This window comes from Rhineura floridana, chromosome 8, assembly GCF_030035675.1.
Source record: "Rhineura floridana isolate rRhiFlo1 chromosome 8, rRhiFlo1.hap2, whole genome shotgun sequence".
NCBI classification, from domain to species: domain Eukaryota; kingdom Metazoa; phylum Chordata; class Lepidosauria; order Squamata; family Rhineuridae; genus Rhineura; species Rhineura floridana.
This window is the reverse complement of record NC_084487.1, coordinates 28426714-28442861: the sequence shown is the minus strand read 5'-3', so window position 1 is coordinate 28442861 and position 16148 is coordinate 28426714. Positions and strand designations below refer to the sequence as shown.

General features: G+C 41.9%; 1 protein-coding gene across 3 annotated transcripts in view; it reads right to left on the bottom strand.

The window, feature by feature from the left end:
• The window catches only part of FGD4 (FYVE, RhoGEF and PH domain containing 4), a 170870-nt gene that overhangs the window by 646 nt on the left and 154076 nt on the right, over positions 1 to 16148 (bottom strand). For all 3 annotated transcript variants that reach the window (XM_061638726.1, XM_061638727.1, XM_061638728.1), the window contains 6 exons: positions 13197 to 13369; positions 6318 to 6348; positions 5819 to 5914; positions 3774 to 3899; positions 1984 to 2124; positions 725 to 865 (listed from right to left, as the gene is read on the bottom strand). In XM_061638726.1, coding sequence (XP_061494710.1) covers positions 725 to 865; positions 1984 to 2124; positions 3774 to 3899; positions 5819 to 5914; positions 6318 to 6348; positions 13197 to 13369 — 708 coding nt within the window. The remainder of the gene's footprint in view (positions 1 to 724; positions 866 to 1983; positions 2125 to 3773; positions 3900 to 5818; positions 5915 to 6317; positions 6349 to 13196; positions 13370 to 16148) is intronic.

Genomic DNA, 16148 nt, shown 5'->3' with positions numbered 1-16148 from the left:
AAGGAAATCAGAGCGTAAGATTTCAGTCCCCTCACACAAACCTCTCACACTAGCAGGGGTAGACTAGTGCTGGAGGAAAGAAAAGGTTCCATTACAGTGGTTCCTAGCAAAATATAAGCTTTGCAGATGACACATGCACCCATGGGAGATTTACAAGTGGAGAAAGCTTCATCCTACCAAGTCACTAGGAGGATCAAAACTCATGCCTCCTTATCCTTTCATTACACCCTGAAAATAAGCACAGGATGAGCAGAGGGGAAGCAGAACAATTACATGGTCTCTACAGTAGTTTTTTTCTATGAAATAAGCCTTCCTTGTATGTTGAAGGGCCAGGGTAAAGGTAGTGGAGGAAACAGGAAAAAGTGTATGATTGATAGTTGCAAAAACATTGGTGGAAGCCATGTTATCCCACTTTTCATGTATGCTATCAGGATATTCTTCAGAAAGCAGGGGTTTTATTGTGTTCTACTTTTTTCTCCTACAGAGCCAGTGTAGTGTAGTCATTAAGAGTATTGGACTAGGATCTAGGAGACCAGGGTTCAAATCCCCACTCAGCCATGAAGCTCAACGGGTGACCCTGGGCCAGTCATAGTCTCTCAGCCTAACTTACCTCGCAAGGTTGTTGTGAGGATAAAAATGGGGAGGAGGCAAATCACGCATGCCAACCTGAGTTCCTTGGAAGATGGGTGGAATATATATGTAGTAATAAAAAATAAATACATACCTGTGGGGCACCGTACATATATAGTACAAGGGCTTCCTGTTTAGGAATCACACACCAAGCCTTCTGCCAAGTCTTTGATTTTTCCAAGTACTGGAGAAAGCTGCATATCACACTGTTCCCAGATACTTCGGCTGATTCAATCTGTAGGGATGCAGAAAGAGAAATATTTTCTTTCAGAGAATTCGAACAGAACAGTCTAGCTAGAACCCAGTTTATCATATTAATATAACTAGAACATGAGGCATTATTACTTCATTACAGACCAAATGATAGCAAATGTCAGTTCAGCCAAGTAAAGGGACCAGACAAGTGACATCTCCATCTTGGTTACTGAACTCACCATTCTCCCAATTGTAAGCAGTGAAAGCAATAAAGTGTTGGGACACAAAATGGAATGTCCCTATGTTTCCATAAATACCTGATAATAAGATGGGGAGTAGCTAGCTGAAACGGGATGCAACATGAGGAGCAAAATGGAGAACAGTTGACTGGGAGAATAGAATAGTACTGGAAACTTCTGCTGAATCAGAAGTCACAAGATAATCTGCAATGCTAATTTTGAATGTATGTTTTTGGTGGTTGGTCACCCAGTCTCTCCTCACCTCACTTGAGTACAGACACTCTTCCCTCTTCTCCTTTTTCTGCCCTAGTTTCACCAGCTGAAAAAGCCAGTCTGTAAGATCCCAGTAACCCTTTGAAATAAGACATATTCAACAAGGAGGGAACTGTGGTCAAGGGATCATGGCTTAGAGTTAAACCTACCCACTTCAGTCTGTTTCTACACAAAATAGTCTCCATATGAAGGCTACTTTTAAAAAAATTACCTGCTTAATGGCTGCTCCACAGAGCAGAACATGCACATGCAGTAGCTTGCCACATGATTGCTTGTCAGTTTTCTGCATGCTGCCATAAACTTTTAACTGAAAAGGCTTTGAAGAAGCATGGGGATTAGCCACATGACAGCAGCAAAAGCATGTCGCTTCCCATTTTTCAGGAATGGCCTGCCCTGTACAGCAACTGCTGTGCAGAAGGAGTTTTAAGCAGCCACATCAAGGTGGCTGTTCTGTGAAAAGAGGGCTTCTGACTGATTCTAAACAAATATAGGATATGCATACTACCCACAGGTCCAATAAAAAAACCTCTGTATGTAAGTACTATGAAACCATCCAACAAAAATATGTTTACAAGAAACATGCAGCAAGGTAAACCAAGTAGCACATTGCCCACACCAAATTGAAATATTTGTTTAAATGCCATACCTCCAAGATTCCTTTCTTTTTCTTTTCTTCACTATCTGTGCATCCTGTTATAATGTGGTAACAGTCCTTACAAACTTTGTTCAGTTTATTGCCATCATACTCAAGATGAGCTTTGTAATCAGAACATTTCCAGCAAACCACCTTAACAAGAGGGGGAGAGATCTGAATTATTTTAGAAATATTATGTTCCTCACACCCCTTTCATTTTATATGGCAAGATTTTGCAAAATTCTTTTCAATTCTGTGCCCATTCATATTTTCTAAGATCAGAGGGTTGCAAGCAATCAAAAGTGAAAATCATCCATGCTTTATCCCTGCCACTCATAAACCAACATAAGCCAATATCACAGAGGACAAATAGAAGCATAACATTAATTGGTCCTTAACTGTTAACTGAGAACAGGCTGTGAGATTACAATGCTATTTGTTCCATATCTTCCCTGGCATGCGATTCCCTCCTCTGCCCTACTAGAATTAAGCCTGAGATCCTTGAGAGGAAATACAGTGACTGAGATGTGCAATGGCTCAGAGGGAAGGAGAGGGTGAGTATTCGGAGGCAGTTCACACAGGATGGGGCAGCAGTGGCAAGGGTGGGGGAGCTCTGGGTTGGTGGCAGCATCCCCACAGCTGTGGATGTACCTCTGGGGTCTCTGCCACCCTGGAGCAATTCCAACTTCGCCATCTCATACTGCCCCATCCTATCCCAAAGATTATAGCACCGCCACCAGGAGGATGCCACTACCTCCGCCCCCCTCATGAGCCACTACTCACTAGTCTAATCTAGTGAGTAATCTAATCTAGTGAGGTTAGCATTTACTAGATGCAACACACTGAACCAGAGAAAGGAGGCAATTTGCATGTGATCCCAAGCCTACTGCTTTAATCCTAGTAAGACTGGCTAAAGTTACAGAACGCCTTAACCAAAGAGACCAGGAACAAAGTACATCAGATCAAGGTGCTTATAGCATAGGGGATTCAAATAAGCAAGCCAAACAGGAAAGGTGGCAACACACACACACACACACACACAGAACACATACTCTGTTCATTGGCCAACCTCACTTGGGGGATTACTTGGCATATGATGCACAACAATTCTGAATACATAAAATGATAAAAATAATGAAAGCACTCACAACATAACACATGGTTGTATCAAACAAAGTTTCGCCCAAGAACTTCTGCTTGCACAACAGAACTTACTTTCCCAATACCCCCTCCCAATCTCTTCCAGAGGGTTGTGGGAACCCATAGAACAGGAATGGGAGAGTGTAGGTAGAGGAGGGGGAGAGGGAGGAGCAAAAATCCTTGCACAAATGGAACAACTTTGTTGGTGACAACCCAATGGCAATAAAATTCTCTCAGTTAGTGGCTGAAATATTCCCAAATAGACACCCTGGGGGGGAAGCCAAGGCAAATTTAAATTTAAGATTAGTTCAATGTTTCTTAGATTACCAGCTGGAAAACCAGATACTAGCAACAGCTCATAGAAGAAAAGCAAGACAAAATCTGTCTTTATTTTAGGAGAGTCATCATCAAGGCAAGAACACAAGACTTAAAATCACCAGTTCCTTAAGGAGCAATTTAATGGAAAATTTCTTAAGTTGTCCACAGACAGGCTCAGTTGGTTCATGCAGTGAAACTTCTGCCCAAGTTCTGACCGCTGTTCTATGGCAAGCTCAACTCTAACAAAGCAACATTTAGAAACCACCACCAGATGGAGTATGTGGACAACATTTTGGCTGCTCCAGCATCTGTTAAACAACTAGCAGAAATAGCTATGTGCTTACATGTCCACAAGCTCGGCAATGATGTCTCCTCCTTGTCAGTGCATTGAAGGGCTCCTTGCATTTCATGCACATGGTCACTTCATTATCTCGAATCCATCTTGGTGCTCTCTTCCCAAGTTCAGCAGTCTGAAGGGAGGCATGGAGAAATTATGGATTATTAGAAGCACAGAAAATAAATCATTTTCTTGCTTTGAAAAACTAGCAGCACAACACAAGCTATAACCTACATGACTCAGTGGCCCAGTTAGAAATACTAGCGTGCATTCATGCTTTGCTCCTTCCCTAGCACAAGTGGGAACAACAAGCTATGAAGCTTGGCTTGTCATTATGTTCAAAATCCTAGCCCTGCGCTGGTTAAGTGCAGGGCACTGTTGTAGGGTAGCACGCAGCTCCAGGTAGCAGTGGGCAAGGGAGTTACCTCCCGCCCTTGCATCAGCTCTTGCAGGACCACCTGTAGTCCCAGGTGATCCCTCAAGAGTGCTAAGAAGGCTGGGCAGGCCCAGGCCTTTCAAAGACCTCAGACCTGCTGCAGCCAGCCTCTTTCTTCATGCGCCAGCTTCCCAGCAATCCTCCCTTAATACTTCAATGAAATTTGCTAAAAGGGTTGCAGGTTGACAGGGCTGGATAGGAATTTTCCTCTCAATCCAATTGGCTCTTGGTTGAGTAGGTTTTTCACCTATCCCTCAATGATTGCTTTCTGATTGTTAGGGGTTCATTTGCTTCTGTCACAACTCAAGGTGGAAACAGCATTGGCCAGGATCAAACATAAGGGGGACCCCATAAGGGGTCTCGTGGGGGTGGGACCACACCCTTAGCTCGGGAGGGGCTGGGCCTCATCCAGTTCGCACCCACCCTTACTGACTGCTTGCGCCTCACTTGGGGTCTAATGCTGGCCAGCACCCATGGGCAGCCTCCCCAACTGCTTGTTGAGAGGACAACCAATCCCTCAGCAAGGGTTGATGAGGGGTCTCTCCCACCACTACCTGGAGTTGCTGGGAACTGAACCTGATACCTTCTGCATGCAAAGTAAATGCTCTACCACTGAGCTAAGACCTTTCTCCTGGCCACCACCATCTCATGCATGGGAAAAAGCACTTTGCATGGTCATATAGTTCCTTGGAATCCAGTCCATATCCATGTCCTCCTGGCTCATACATTACCCAACCAACTGAACCAAGTCTCATATTACGCTGGAAAGCAAAAAGCCCAACCTATAATACCCTTTCTGGGGTGTTGGTGGGGAAATAGTTCACACTAAATACTCACAAGCAGATTGCTGAGAATGTATTGATAGAAGAAAGGTAGTGCAGAAGGGCAATTGGAAGAACAGGGATCTTGTAATCAATTACATGAAAAGCACCACTGTTTTCCCATGCATAAAAACGAGCCTGAATGAGTTTTTGGTTCTGACCCTGCTGATAATATAGTGCACAAATGAATAAATTCCTCCTCAAAACCTATTGTTCCTATGGAAACTTTGGCCAAAAATAATAATAATCCTCTAGCCTCACCTCATGTCCTCCTTGCAAGTGAAATAATTGTATATTCTTTTACCCCATCTCCTATTTCTTTATCTTCCTTTTATCAAATTATCGATTATAAGACTTTTGGACAGGGGCTTTGTACTGTAAAATACTGACTTTATTTTTAATATGTTTTGATCTGCTGTTAATAATTGAAAATATTGATCATATTGTATTATAATTTATACAGTATGTCACTTTGATAATTAGTCACAAAGCAAAAAGCAGTATATAAACCTTCTAAATAAAATAAAGTGCATATTGACAACATAATAAATAGTAAGCGGCAGCAGCAAGAGTAATAAATAATATGTCTGTATGAGTATCTACATAAGGAAAAATCATGCTCTCATGAATGCATATGTGTTTTGTGAATCAACACTGAGAAACCTAGAAGAGGAAACCAATCTGGGACATGGCAAAGTATGAAGTCTGGGTTTCACAAGCTATTCTCAGCATTTTCAGGTGCAAATTCCATTCACGTGAACAGCCATATTAAAAAGTTACAGATCCTGAACTTACAGAAACTTCAACAGGCATGTCATCATATTCTTTTGCAATAGCATTTCTGAATGTTTCATTCCTTTGCTGAAAAGCATCTATGGTACTCTGAAGAGCCTGGAATTAATGAAATTTATTAAGATTTAATAGAATCAAAATCTAAACCATTTAACAACAAACCAAAAGAAGTCACAGAGAAAGAAGCATTATTGTTTGTTAATTTTTAAAAGCAACAAGCACTAAAATATTGATGTTTAAGATCTTTTAAAGTGTTTTGTATTGTTTTAATGTACTATTTTGTTTTCACTGTGTTTGAGATGCTTGCTAACACTGTAAACCGCTTAGAGGCTTCTTTTGAAGTATGAACAAATTAATGATACAAATTAATTAATTAATAGTTTAAGTTTAAAGGAATAACAAAAAATAAGGTAAATTCCAGAGGGGTAGCCATGTTAGAAAGTCATTTTTAACAACTAGCAAACTTATTGTGGCATAAACTTTAGTAAAACAGCACATTTACCTTTATCCATTCTTCCTTATCTTGTTCTGAACTAAAGGGGACAGTTGGAGAGAGAAAAGCAAATTCAGAAAACATTAATCAGAAAGTCGTTTTAGTTTCACTTTACTCAAGGTACCTGTTACTTTGAACTGGGTTCAACATAAATTTGAACAGAGAAGGCTTAAGTGAGAATACTGAAAATGTCTAATTAAAAGAAAAGTTTTTGACCTTGTGTTCAAATGCTGATGTACTTCAATTGCACAGGATTATTTCAAATGAACTCTGACCACAGCTTGGAGGTAATTTGTTACAAGCAACAAATTACTTGTAATTCATTACTTTTTTGAGGAACGAGTGGGTAATTCCTTTACATTTTTATTGTAATAGAACTAGGAGTAATTTTATTACTTTTGTGGAGTAATTGTAATCTTTCTAGCATTACTTTTGGGCATTACTGGGGGGGGAAGCAGGGGAAGTCAGCAGTAGAATGGAGATAAAGAACTGCGGAGGTGAAAGATGACAACGTGTGCGTGTGTGTGAATACTGTGATTACACTTGGCACACAAGTGGCCTCCACCACCTTCTCTGGCTACAGTGCTGTATTTGCAGTATTTTAACTTTTTTGCATCTCAGGAGAAAATGCTTGGGTGAGTGTCCCTTGGTTGGTGGCAGGGCAGGGTCCAGGAGGTGGTTAAGTGAAAGAGATTGTGCTTGCTGGCTGAGGGGGAATTGCACTTGGTTTGATGTGCAAATATCTGAGTAGTGGCTTCTGCCTCCCTCCCCACCTCCCTTACCAGCGGAGAGGCCACCATTGCTATCTTATGGATAAAAAGAATTATTCTACTACCTCTGTATGTGTGTGTTTATTTTTAATGTTGTTTCAGGCTGCTTAGATGTGCAGCAGCCAAGGCCAGAACCTTGTAGGCATTTTTTTAAAAAAGTAACTGAAATGTAATTGTAGTAAAAGTAAATCAGTTACTTTCAGAGCAGTTGTAATTGTAACAGTAATTACTACTTTTTTGGGCCATGTAATTATAACTGTAACTTATTACTTTTTAAAAGTAATCTTCCAAGCTCTGACTCTGACTTATCAATCATCTTGCCCTCCTCCCAACACGTATAGATAAGGAAATGTCAAATAATTGTAACTGCATCAGTGTCTCATGCATGGATGAACACACACAAACTCCTTCCAATCTTCACAAATCATTCCACTGTATTTAGAGTTTAATTTCTACCATCACTCATAGTTTCTTTCCTTCTGCCCTCCAAAAGGTGCAGCCATTTATAACTATAACCATCTATTATAGCAAAAAAGAGAAACAGAAAGAGAAAAGCAAGAGAGGTCCTATGTGAAGTCTGTTTAAAAATAACTTTATGAGCCACCCAGAGAACTTCCATACTGAGGCATCCATATAAATTTAGTAAATAAAAAATAAGACCTAAACACATGCATTTGAACCCTAGTTTGAAAGTAGTTCTAGGAATGTAGAGCTCCAACAGGCACCTGAGTTTTTGTGCAATATTAAAATTAACCTTAAAAGTTTCATATATTACTGTTTAGTTTATTAATAAGTTGTTTATAGCCATAGGCTGTTACAACAAGAATACTATATACATTCATACAATATAAAATAATCATCCTAAATTGAATTTAAATTAAAATTTCAAATAAATTGATTTTAACAACTATTCCCAGAATAAGAAGCTCTCAGTTTCTTTGCCGCTAGAGCAAAGTTAGCAATAGAAATTATCATATGTGGCTGAATAGCAGATAATAAAAAAATCAAAATCTGGGACTTATTGTCGTTATTATTCATTGGAATCAGCGGTGCTAAAAATTTTGTTCGTGGGGAAGACTATAGAGGACAATCGAGGATGTAATGGATTAAATCTTCTGGCACTCTGCATGCTGCTATGCATAACCTTTCAGCATGTGGGATATCTAAGTATCTGCCATACAAATAATTTGAGGGCATCACCTGGAAACGTAATTCAGTATAGGCTCTTCTGAGGGGCGCGCATGTTAGGACATCTAAACAGGGCGGCCATATATGATTTGGTTTGATGTAGATAAACCATTTGGAAAAATGGGAAGTGGCGATCCTTGTGATGTCATGTTGTGCGTCACTATCGTAAATTTGGTTAGACAGAGCCTTTGGATTGAGACTGGCGAGCAGAGGAGGGGTCAAAAGATACTGGATACCCAGATCATAGAAATTTTTAGCCCAACCCCCTTTTTCTAGTTGTACCTCCCAGCAAAGTTTGGCCAGTGAGGGTGAGTTGGCCTCCGAGAATTTTTTCCATAAGCGAAAAAATGCTAGGTCAACTCTGACCATTAGGGAGGGGGAATTAAGTTCTATTCTCATAAAAGCCGCCGGGGTGCCTTTGGGTAAGCCTAAGATTTGTTTAAAGAAGGTGTTTTGAATTGGTTCTACGGCTGTCCGGAGGGAAGGGCCCCAGATCTCACACCCATACAAGATTTTTGGAAGAATTTTTGATATGTAAAGTTTGGACATGGGTCTCAGCAGTTGGCCACCCTTGGAATAAAAAAATTTCTTCAAAAGACCAAGGGCCTTAAGAGCTAAAAGTTTGATGTGTGCCAACTGTTGAGCCCATGACAATTTGTTGTTAATGTAGATTCCCAAATACTTAAAAGTTTGGACCTGTTCTATTATATGTCCATTTAAGCGCCAGATGGATTTGACTTTGTTATGCTTTCCGCATATCATTATTTTAGTTTTTGTATAATTAACTTGAAGACATTGAGCGGCACAGTATGTCTGGAAATGTGAGAGCATTCGTTTAAAGCCTATCCTATTTTGGGAGAGTAGGAGTAAGTCATCCGCATATAGAAGGACCGGAATTTTTCTATCTTTGATTGAGGGTGGAAAAAAAGTCGGGGAGGATATTGCCGGGACAATATCATTAATAAAGAAGTTGAACAAGAAAGGGGCCAATATGCAGCCCTGCTTTACTCCTCTCTTCATTGGAATTTTTTGCGATAGGCGACCAGTATGACCTAAGCGAATTCTTAAGACCGTGTCTTGATGTAAGGATTGGAGAAGCCAAAGCAATCTTTTATTAATGCCAGCCTTTTCAAGTTTACTCCAGAGTATACGACGGTTAACAGAATCAAAGGCGGCCGAGAAATCAATAAACGCTAGATATAAAGAGCGTTGTGAGTTCATCTTTACATGCTTAATAAGGTGCTGTAGAATAAACAGTTGGTGTATTGTTGAAGCCCCTTCCCTGAACCCTGCTTGGACGTCTGATATAATAGCTTGCTCCTTGTCCCAATCAAGGAGTTTATTTAGAAGAAAACGCTCATACAGTTTTGCCGCAACGTCCAAAAGGCTTATGGGTCTAAAGTTTGATGGTTTAGTGGGATCACCTTTTTTAAATATTGGCACTACAATGCTCGTTTTCCAACTATGGGGGATATGGCCTGTTTCATTGATTTTAGTAAGAAAATCAAGAGTAACAGGAAGCAACCTTCTATATAATGAAAGAAGCTCAGTAGTTTCCCTCTATACTCCTCCAGGTCCTTTGGAAGACTGGGCTCACGCGATTCCTTCCTGCTTACTTTAATCATCTCAAGAGACACTTTTGTGGCATACCAATGTGTCCTTGCAGAGTTTGGAATTTATTTATTTATTTATTAGATTTATATCCTGCCCTTCCTCCCAGCAGGAGCCCAGAAAGTACTGTTCTAGTGGTTTCAATTTCCAGCATGAGGAGAGATCCTGCACTCATATCATCATGGGTATCTTCTGTCTGACATTGCAGCAGTGGAAGCTAAATAAAGGCAGAGGAGTTTGAGACCTGCTTCCATTTTATCTCTTCAAAGAGAAAGGGTAATGCTGAACAGCCTCAAATACCTGTTTGTTTGTTTGTTTGATTGATTGATTTATATCCCGCCCTTCCTCCCAGTAAGAGCCAGTAGCAGATGAATAGCAAATAAGCCTTTGCTGTTATTCCTCTTGTTATACTGTTTAAATATTGTAAAATGCAGCAAGTTGGAAAAATAATTGCCATCCACATCAGTTTCAAGGAAAGATGGAACATGATAAGGGCGATACCTTTTACTGGTCCTTTTTACAAGGTTCTTTTTCAGGTAGATGTGAGAAGGTGAATGGTAAATCAGGTTGATCTAATCAAATACTAAGTCCCAAATACTCAAAATAAATGGAGTATTTGCTGCATGAGAGTAACACGAAGCAACCTTCTATATAATGAAATAAACCTTACTAACCATAAACGTGTCCTCTCAACCCTTGCCCTTCTTGGCTTATTAAAGCTTGCCGTGGGGGTCTGACCAAGTGGATCCAGGGTGTGGTCAGCATCATTGCGGGAGGGAGTGGTTCCAGCAGTCTTGAAAGAGGCGGTGATCAGACCACTCCTGAAAAAGCCCACTCTGGACCCATTGGTTTGTGACAACTACCGACCAGTTGCAAATACCCCCTTCTTAGGGAAGGTGATTTGAGAGGGTTGTGGCGCAGCAACTGCAAGCACTCTTGGATGAAACAGATTATCTTGACCCATCCTGGTCTGGGTTCAGGCCTGGTTATGGAACTGAATTGGCCTTGGTCACCCTGATGGATGACCTTTATCAGGAGAAGGACAGGGGGAGAGTGACCCTGTTATTTTTACTTGATCTCTTAGCGGCTGTTGATACCATTGACCATGGTATCTGTCTGGGCCGACTTGGTGAGACTTGGTATTGGAGGAACTGTTTTACAGTGGTTCCGATCATATCTCCACAGTCGCTCCAGAGAATAGCATTGGGTGACTGTCTTTCGGCCCCCTGGCAGCTGTGCTGTGAGGTGCCACAGAGTACCATCTTGTTCCCCAAGCTGTTTAATATCTATATGAAGCCCTTGGGAGCAGTTATCAGGAGCTTTGGGGCGAGGTGTCAGCAGTATGCTGATGATACCCAGCTCTATTTCTCCATAACATCTGAATCGGGAGAGGCCATGCAAGCCCTGGAATGCTGCCTGGTGGTGGGCTGGATTAGGGCCAATAAACTGAGTCTGAATCCTAGCAAGACGGAGGCGCTGTGGGTTGGTGGTTCCCGAGTTCAGATAATTGGTCAGTTGCCTGCTTTGGACGGGGTCGTACTCCCTCTGAAAGAGCAGGTCCGTAGCGTGGGGGTGCTCCTGGATCCATCTTTGTCGCTAGAGGCCCAGGTGACCTCAGTGGCTAGGAGTCTTTTACCAGCTGCGGCTGTTGAGACAGCTGCGGCCATTTCTAGATCGAGATAGCCTGGCCACTGTTGTCCACGCACTGGTAACCTCCAGGCTGGATTACTGTAATGCGCTCTATGTGGGGCTGCCCTTGAGCTGGTGCAAAATGCAGCTGCGAGACTGCTCACTGGAGCAGGGTATCGCCACCATGTCACCCCACTGCTGAAAGAATTGCACTGGCTGCCCATTTGCTACCGGGCCAAGTTCAAGGTTCTAGTTTTGGCATACAAAGCCCTATACAGCTTGGGACCAGGATACCTAAAAGACCATCTTACCCCTTATATACCCAGTCGATCACTGCGCTCTGCAGGTGAGGGCCTCCTGCAGATACCATCTTATCAGGTTTAGTTCTGCACAATATAGGAAATGGACCTTTAGTGTGGCAGCACCTACCCTGTGGAATTCCCTCCCTTTGAATATTAGGCAGGTGCCACCTCTGCTATCTTTTCGGTGCCTTTTGAAGACTTTCCTCTTTCAACAAGCCTTTTAGGTTGAGACCTATCCCAGTCTGCGTCTGTGTTTGAATTGCTTAATATGTTTTTAATAATGTTTTTAACCCTTTTTTAAAGTTGTTTTTTTTAAATGTTTTTAACACTGTTTTGTTTTAATGTATTTTAAGATCTGTTTTTATGATGTTTTAAAGTGTTTTTAGCACTTTGTTTGCCACCCTGGGCTCCTGCTGGGAGGAAGGGCAGGATACAAATTAAATTATAAAGAAATAAAATAAACATCACCTGCCCTCACTAGTGATATCAGCTGGTGGGTATGGTTTGGGGAAAATGGCCTTGGGAGCCAAACTGGTCCCCTTGAGGAGCCATAATTGGGCCGGAGGTTCCTCACTCCTGTCCTAATCTATGCATTTTTGTAAACGTTTGGTTGGAGAACAGCATCAAAAAATTTGGATAACTGCGAATTTTAAAGGCTGACTTGTGTTCCAGTTCTCTCATATGGTTTCAGAAAGTACAAATTTGGTATTTCGGCTTTGAATGCAAACTGAATCAAATTTCTCCTCCAACCCTATCTCTGAATTTAACTTAGCTGGATATCACCCTCAGTCTACCCGTAACATTATTTTACTTCACTAGTGAAATGTTCCAGTTGCTTTGCTATTGCCCAAAGTCAGGATATTCTAGATGTCCTTGTGCCTTTGATCTGAGTGCTGGAAACATCAGAGACAATCCTAACTACCACACCACACACACACATCATGCCCCCTTGGAATGGGCAGTCACCTGGGGGAGAGAGTTTTGCCTTCCCTTATGTATATAGCCTGTGCTTTAATATGCATGCAAGCATAATCACAAAGCTATTTCTCTGGAGGCAGCTTAATACAAGTATAACTTCCTCTCAGCCTGTGGTCCACCAAGGTCAGAAGGATGGTTGCCTGAGGCACAGAGCTTGAATAAATGGTTTTTTGGTTCCTTATAATTTCAATATAGTTTCTATCTCTATCCCTGCAATCAGGTGTAGGATTTCAGCAAGGAGTTGGAAGAGAATCAGTGCATTCCAAATGCAAAAACTAGCAAGTAAGCAAGTTTATTGTGACCACAGGTCGTAACACAGCAAAAACTAAATACTGTTACACCAGGGTCCTATAACTTTCAAGTTTCTTTAAGTATGCTAGACTAAAATTTCAAACTCACATATTGCTTACCTGGCCTGCAATTCCAAAGTCCGCTCTTTCCCAGAGACTTGGAATGTGTGTGGGTATTCGTCATTGTGCGTTTCCACAATCTTCATACCATCAATACCAACTCTTGTCCGAACTGAGAATTTAGATCCCACTAAGCTGAATTTGGGGACACAGTACAGCAATATGTTGTTGAACTGCAAAAAGGACAATCCACACCAACTGTTAGTTGCCACAAAGAGAAAGATCACTTGCATACAAGACATGGAAATGGTAGATGCTTAAATAGCAAAGATAACAAAATAGGAATGTTCTGAAATATATGTTGTAGGAGTTGGGTCAGTCATCAGTAATAATGTCAAACATCCCACAATGTTCACCCAGTAGAAATAGTCAGCAAGAGTGACAGCAGCAGCAACCTCCATCTTGCTCCACCTTTTGCTTTCGTGAGCCAAACAATTCTGCCCATACCCGACTGATGTTGAGAGTGTGATACAGCTTTAAAATGTACCCCAAAACAACCAAGAATTGATTGTTTGAATTGATGGAATAGTGATCAACCAAGTTGTTAACTTGGTCATCTTTGAAATACAAGATAGCTCACCCTTTCTGTAGGGCAGGCTTCCTTGTGTAATAAATACCCATTTGTTCCTCATCTATTTTGCACACTCTTCATGCCTTCCTTCAGAGTTGCCCATTTGTTGTGAATGTGTAATTACCTTCATTCTTAGGGCTAGCTACGTGTTGTGTGCATTAGAGCTCCAGCACCATTGCTCCCACCAATGAAGCAGCTTTGGGAGGGAGTGACTGAGAGCAGAGAAGTGGTGTGGGAGGGGCACAACACTTCCTGACCTCCAATTAGAAGCCTCCCTTCCACAAGCAACTCCCTCTCCACCTCCCAACAAGTTTTAAATGCAAGCAGCTTTTCAGTTTGAATGTTTGATATAATTTGCCATTTATCATTCATCCTATTTTGTACATTGGAAAATTTAGTATTTTTCTCAGAAACCGGATTGAATGTTGTTGTGCTTATTATGTGGAATATGATTCAACAAAATAGTTGATTCACCACGCACAGCCATTTGCCCAGTCAGCTATGTTTACAAATAACGCATTCATGCTCAAAAACATGGTAGCAAGTGCCCCACTAGAGCAAGAGAACAGAGTGGGAGTATTTAAGGCAGCAGGCAGGCAGGTAGCAGAAGAAAAATGGGCATGCCAAATCTGCAAAATACGTTTCCAGTGTAGCATTAAATTTGTGTATACAGCATTTCTCCATGCAGACCTCCTGAATTGCCATTTTTTTAGAAGTCAAATCTGTCTAAAGCAGTGGTCCCCAAACTCCCCCCTCCAGACCACTTGAAAATTGCTGAGGGTCTTGGCAGACCACTTAGTGATTTTTTCTGCCTGTTGTAGCAGTGTTAGATCCTAACTGTATGCAGTGTTAGATCCTATATGATTTTATATTGCATTTTCACAGGCATGCTGCAGACCACCTGAATGAAGCCTGATCACTGTTTGGGAACCCATAGTCTAAAGTTCAAAACATTCTTGAAGCCACTGATAATGAAATCTGCCCATTTCTGGAATATTTGCAGCCAGCTATTCTACATGGTTCTTATAATCCATGTTGCCAGGGCTTTTTATGTGTGTGACAGTACTCACCAGTACAGAGTACCAGCCCCTCTTTTTTACTTCCTATGCCAGTCATTTTGTGCTGGCACCCAAGGTACTTTTATCAAGGTATGAGCACCAGCACCTCATTTTTTTTTTACCAAAATAGCACTGCATGTTGCTGTGAATGCCACTACAAGCTTATTAACTTATTAAATTCAGAAAGACTGAACTTTCTCTTTATGGAGGGCAATAATCTATGCTGACTCATACTTCCCACAAGGGATTAATTTTGAACAATTACTATGGGACTTCTTTTAAAAGTTGTGTTTATATTTGCAATGTCTATCAGCACTCATTCCTAACATTTCAGAGTTTCTTCATTTGCATGGATTAACATATAAAACAGGCTTCAAAATGATGCTTGCCAGAATTAAAACCATTAACATATTCAGTTATTAACAATCAAACACACCAGCAACTCATTGAAATGACATTTCATAGATACGTACAGTAACCCACTAAGGAAATTTAACAGCCCTAGGATTCGGTTATACTGTCTTGAGGCTCTGCTTTTTATATTTTGCGTATACTATAAAATGGCTTGCAAGGAAGGAATCATTATGGATTAGGCTGAGAGCAGATTCCCGCTCCGCGCCCTGGGACTTACCAGGCCATGGGGTGTGCTTTGCGGCCGCGGCTGAAGCCTGAGCCACCATCTTGGGGGAGCATGCGCACATGGTGCCGTCGTGCTGATGCGGCATGCCGCAAGGGGGCGGGGTGGGGAGGCCGAGGGGATTTAAGCCCGCACCGCCTGCTCCCTGCCCTCCTTTGAATTTCTTGGCAGGAAGGAACTGTTGCTCCTTCCTCAGCGGTGTAGCGGCTCCTTCCTCGTGGCGGCGGAGCCCAATCGGCAGCTTTCTTGGTGGGAAGGAACTGTTGCTCCTTCCTTGAGGTGTAGTGGCTCCTTCCTCACGGCAGCGGTGCCAGATCGAAGGATGCAGCACTGAAGGAGGAAGAGGAACACAGAAGATGCAGGCTGGGCAGCCTTTGGGCTCTGTTTCTTATTTGTCTGGGCACATAAGGGGGGAGGTGTGTGTGGCACAGGAGGGCTTGTCTTGCCTCAAGGCTAACACCTTGCACACACACCCAGCTAGGGGTGCAAGCAGCCTGCTAGGCAGGGTTGGTACCTGATTCCTTACACATATCCCTATAGCTAGTCAACTTTTCTGTTGCTTTTAGTGCATTTTAGTGCAAATGTTGACAGATAACAAGGAAAAGGCAGAACTGTTCAACGCCTATTTTGCCTCCGTTTTCTCCCAAAAAGGGAACAGTGTACAACCCTGCATCGGTAGCAATCTC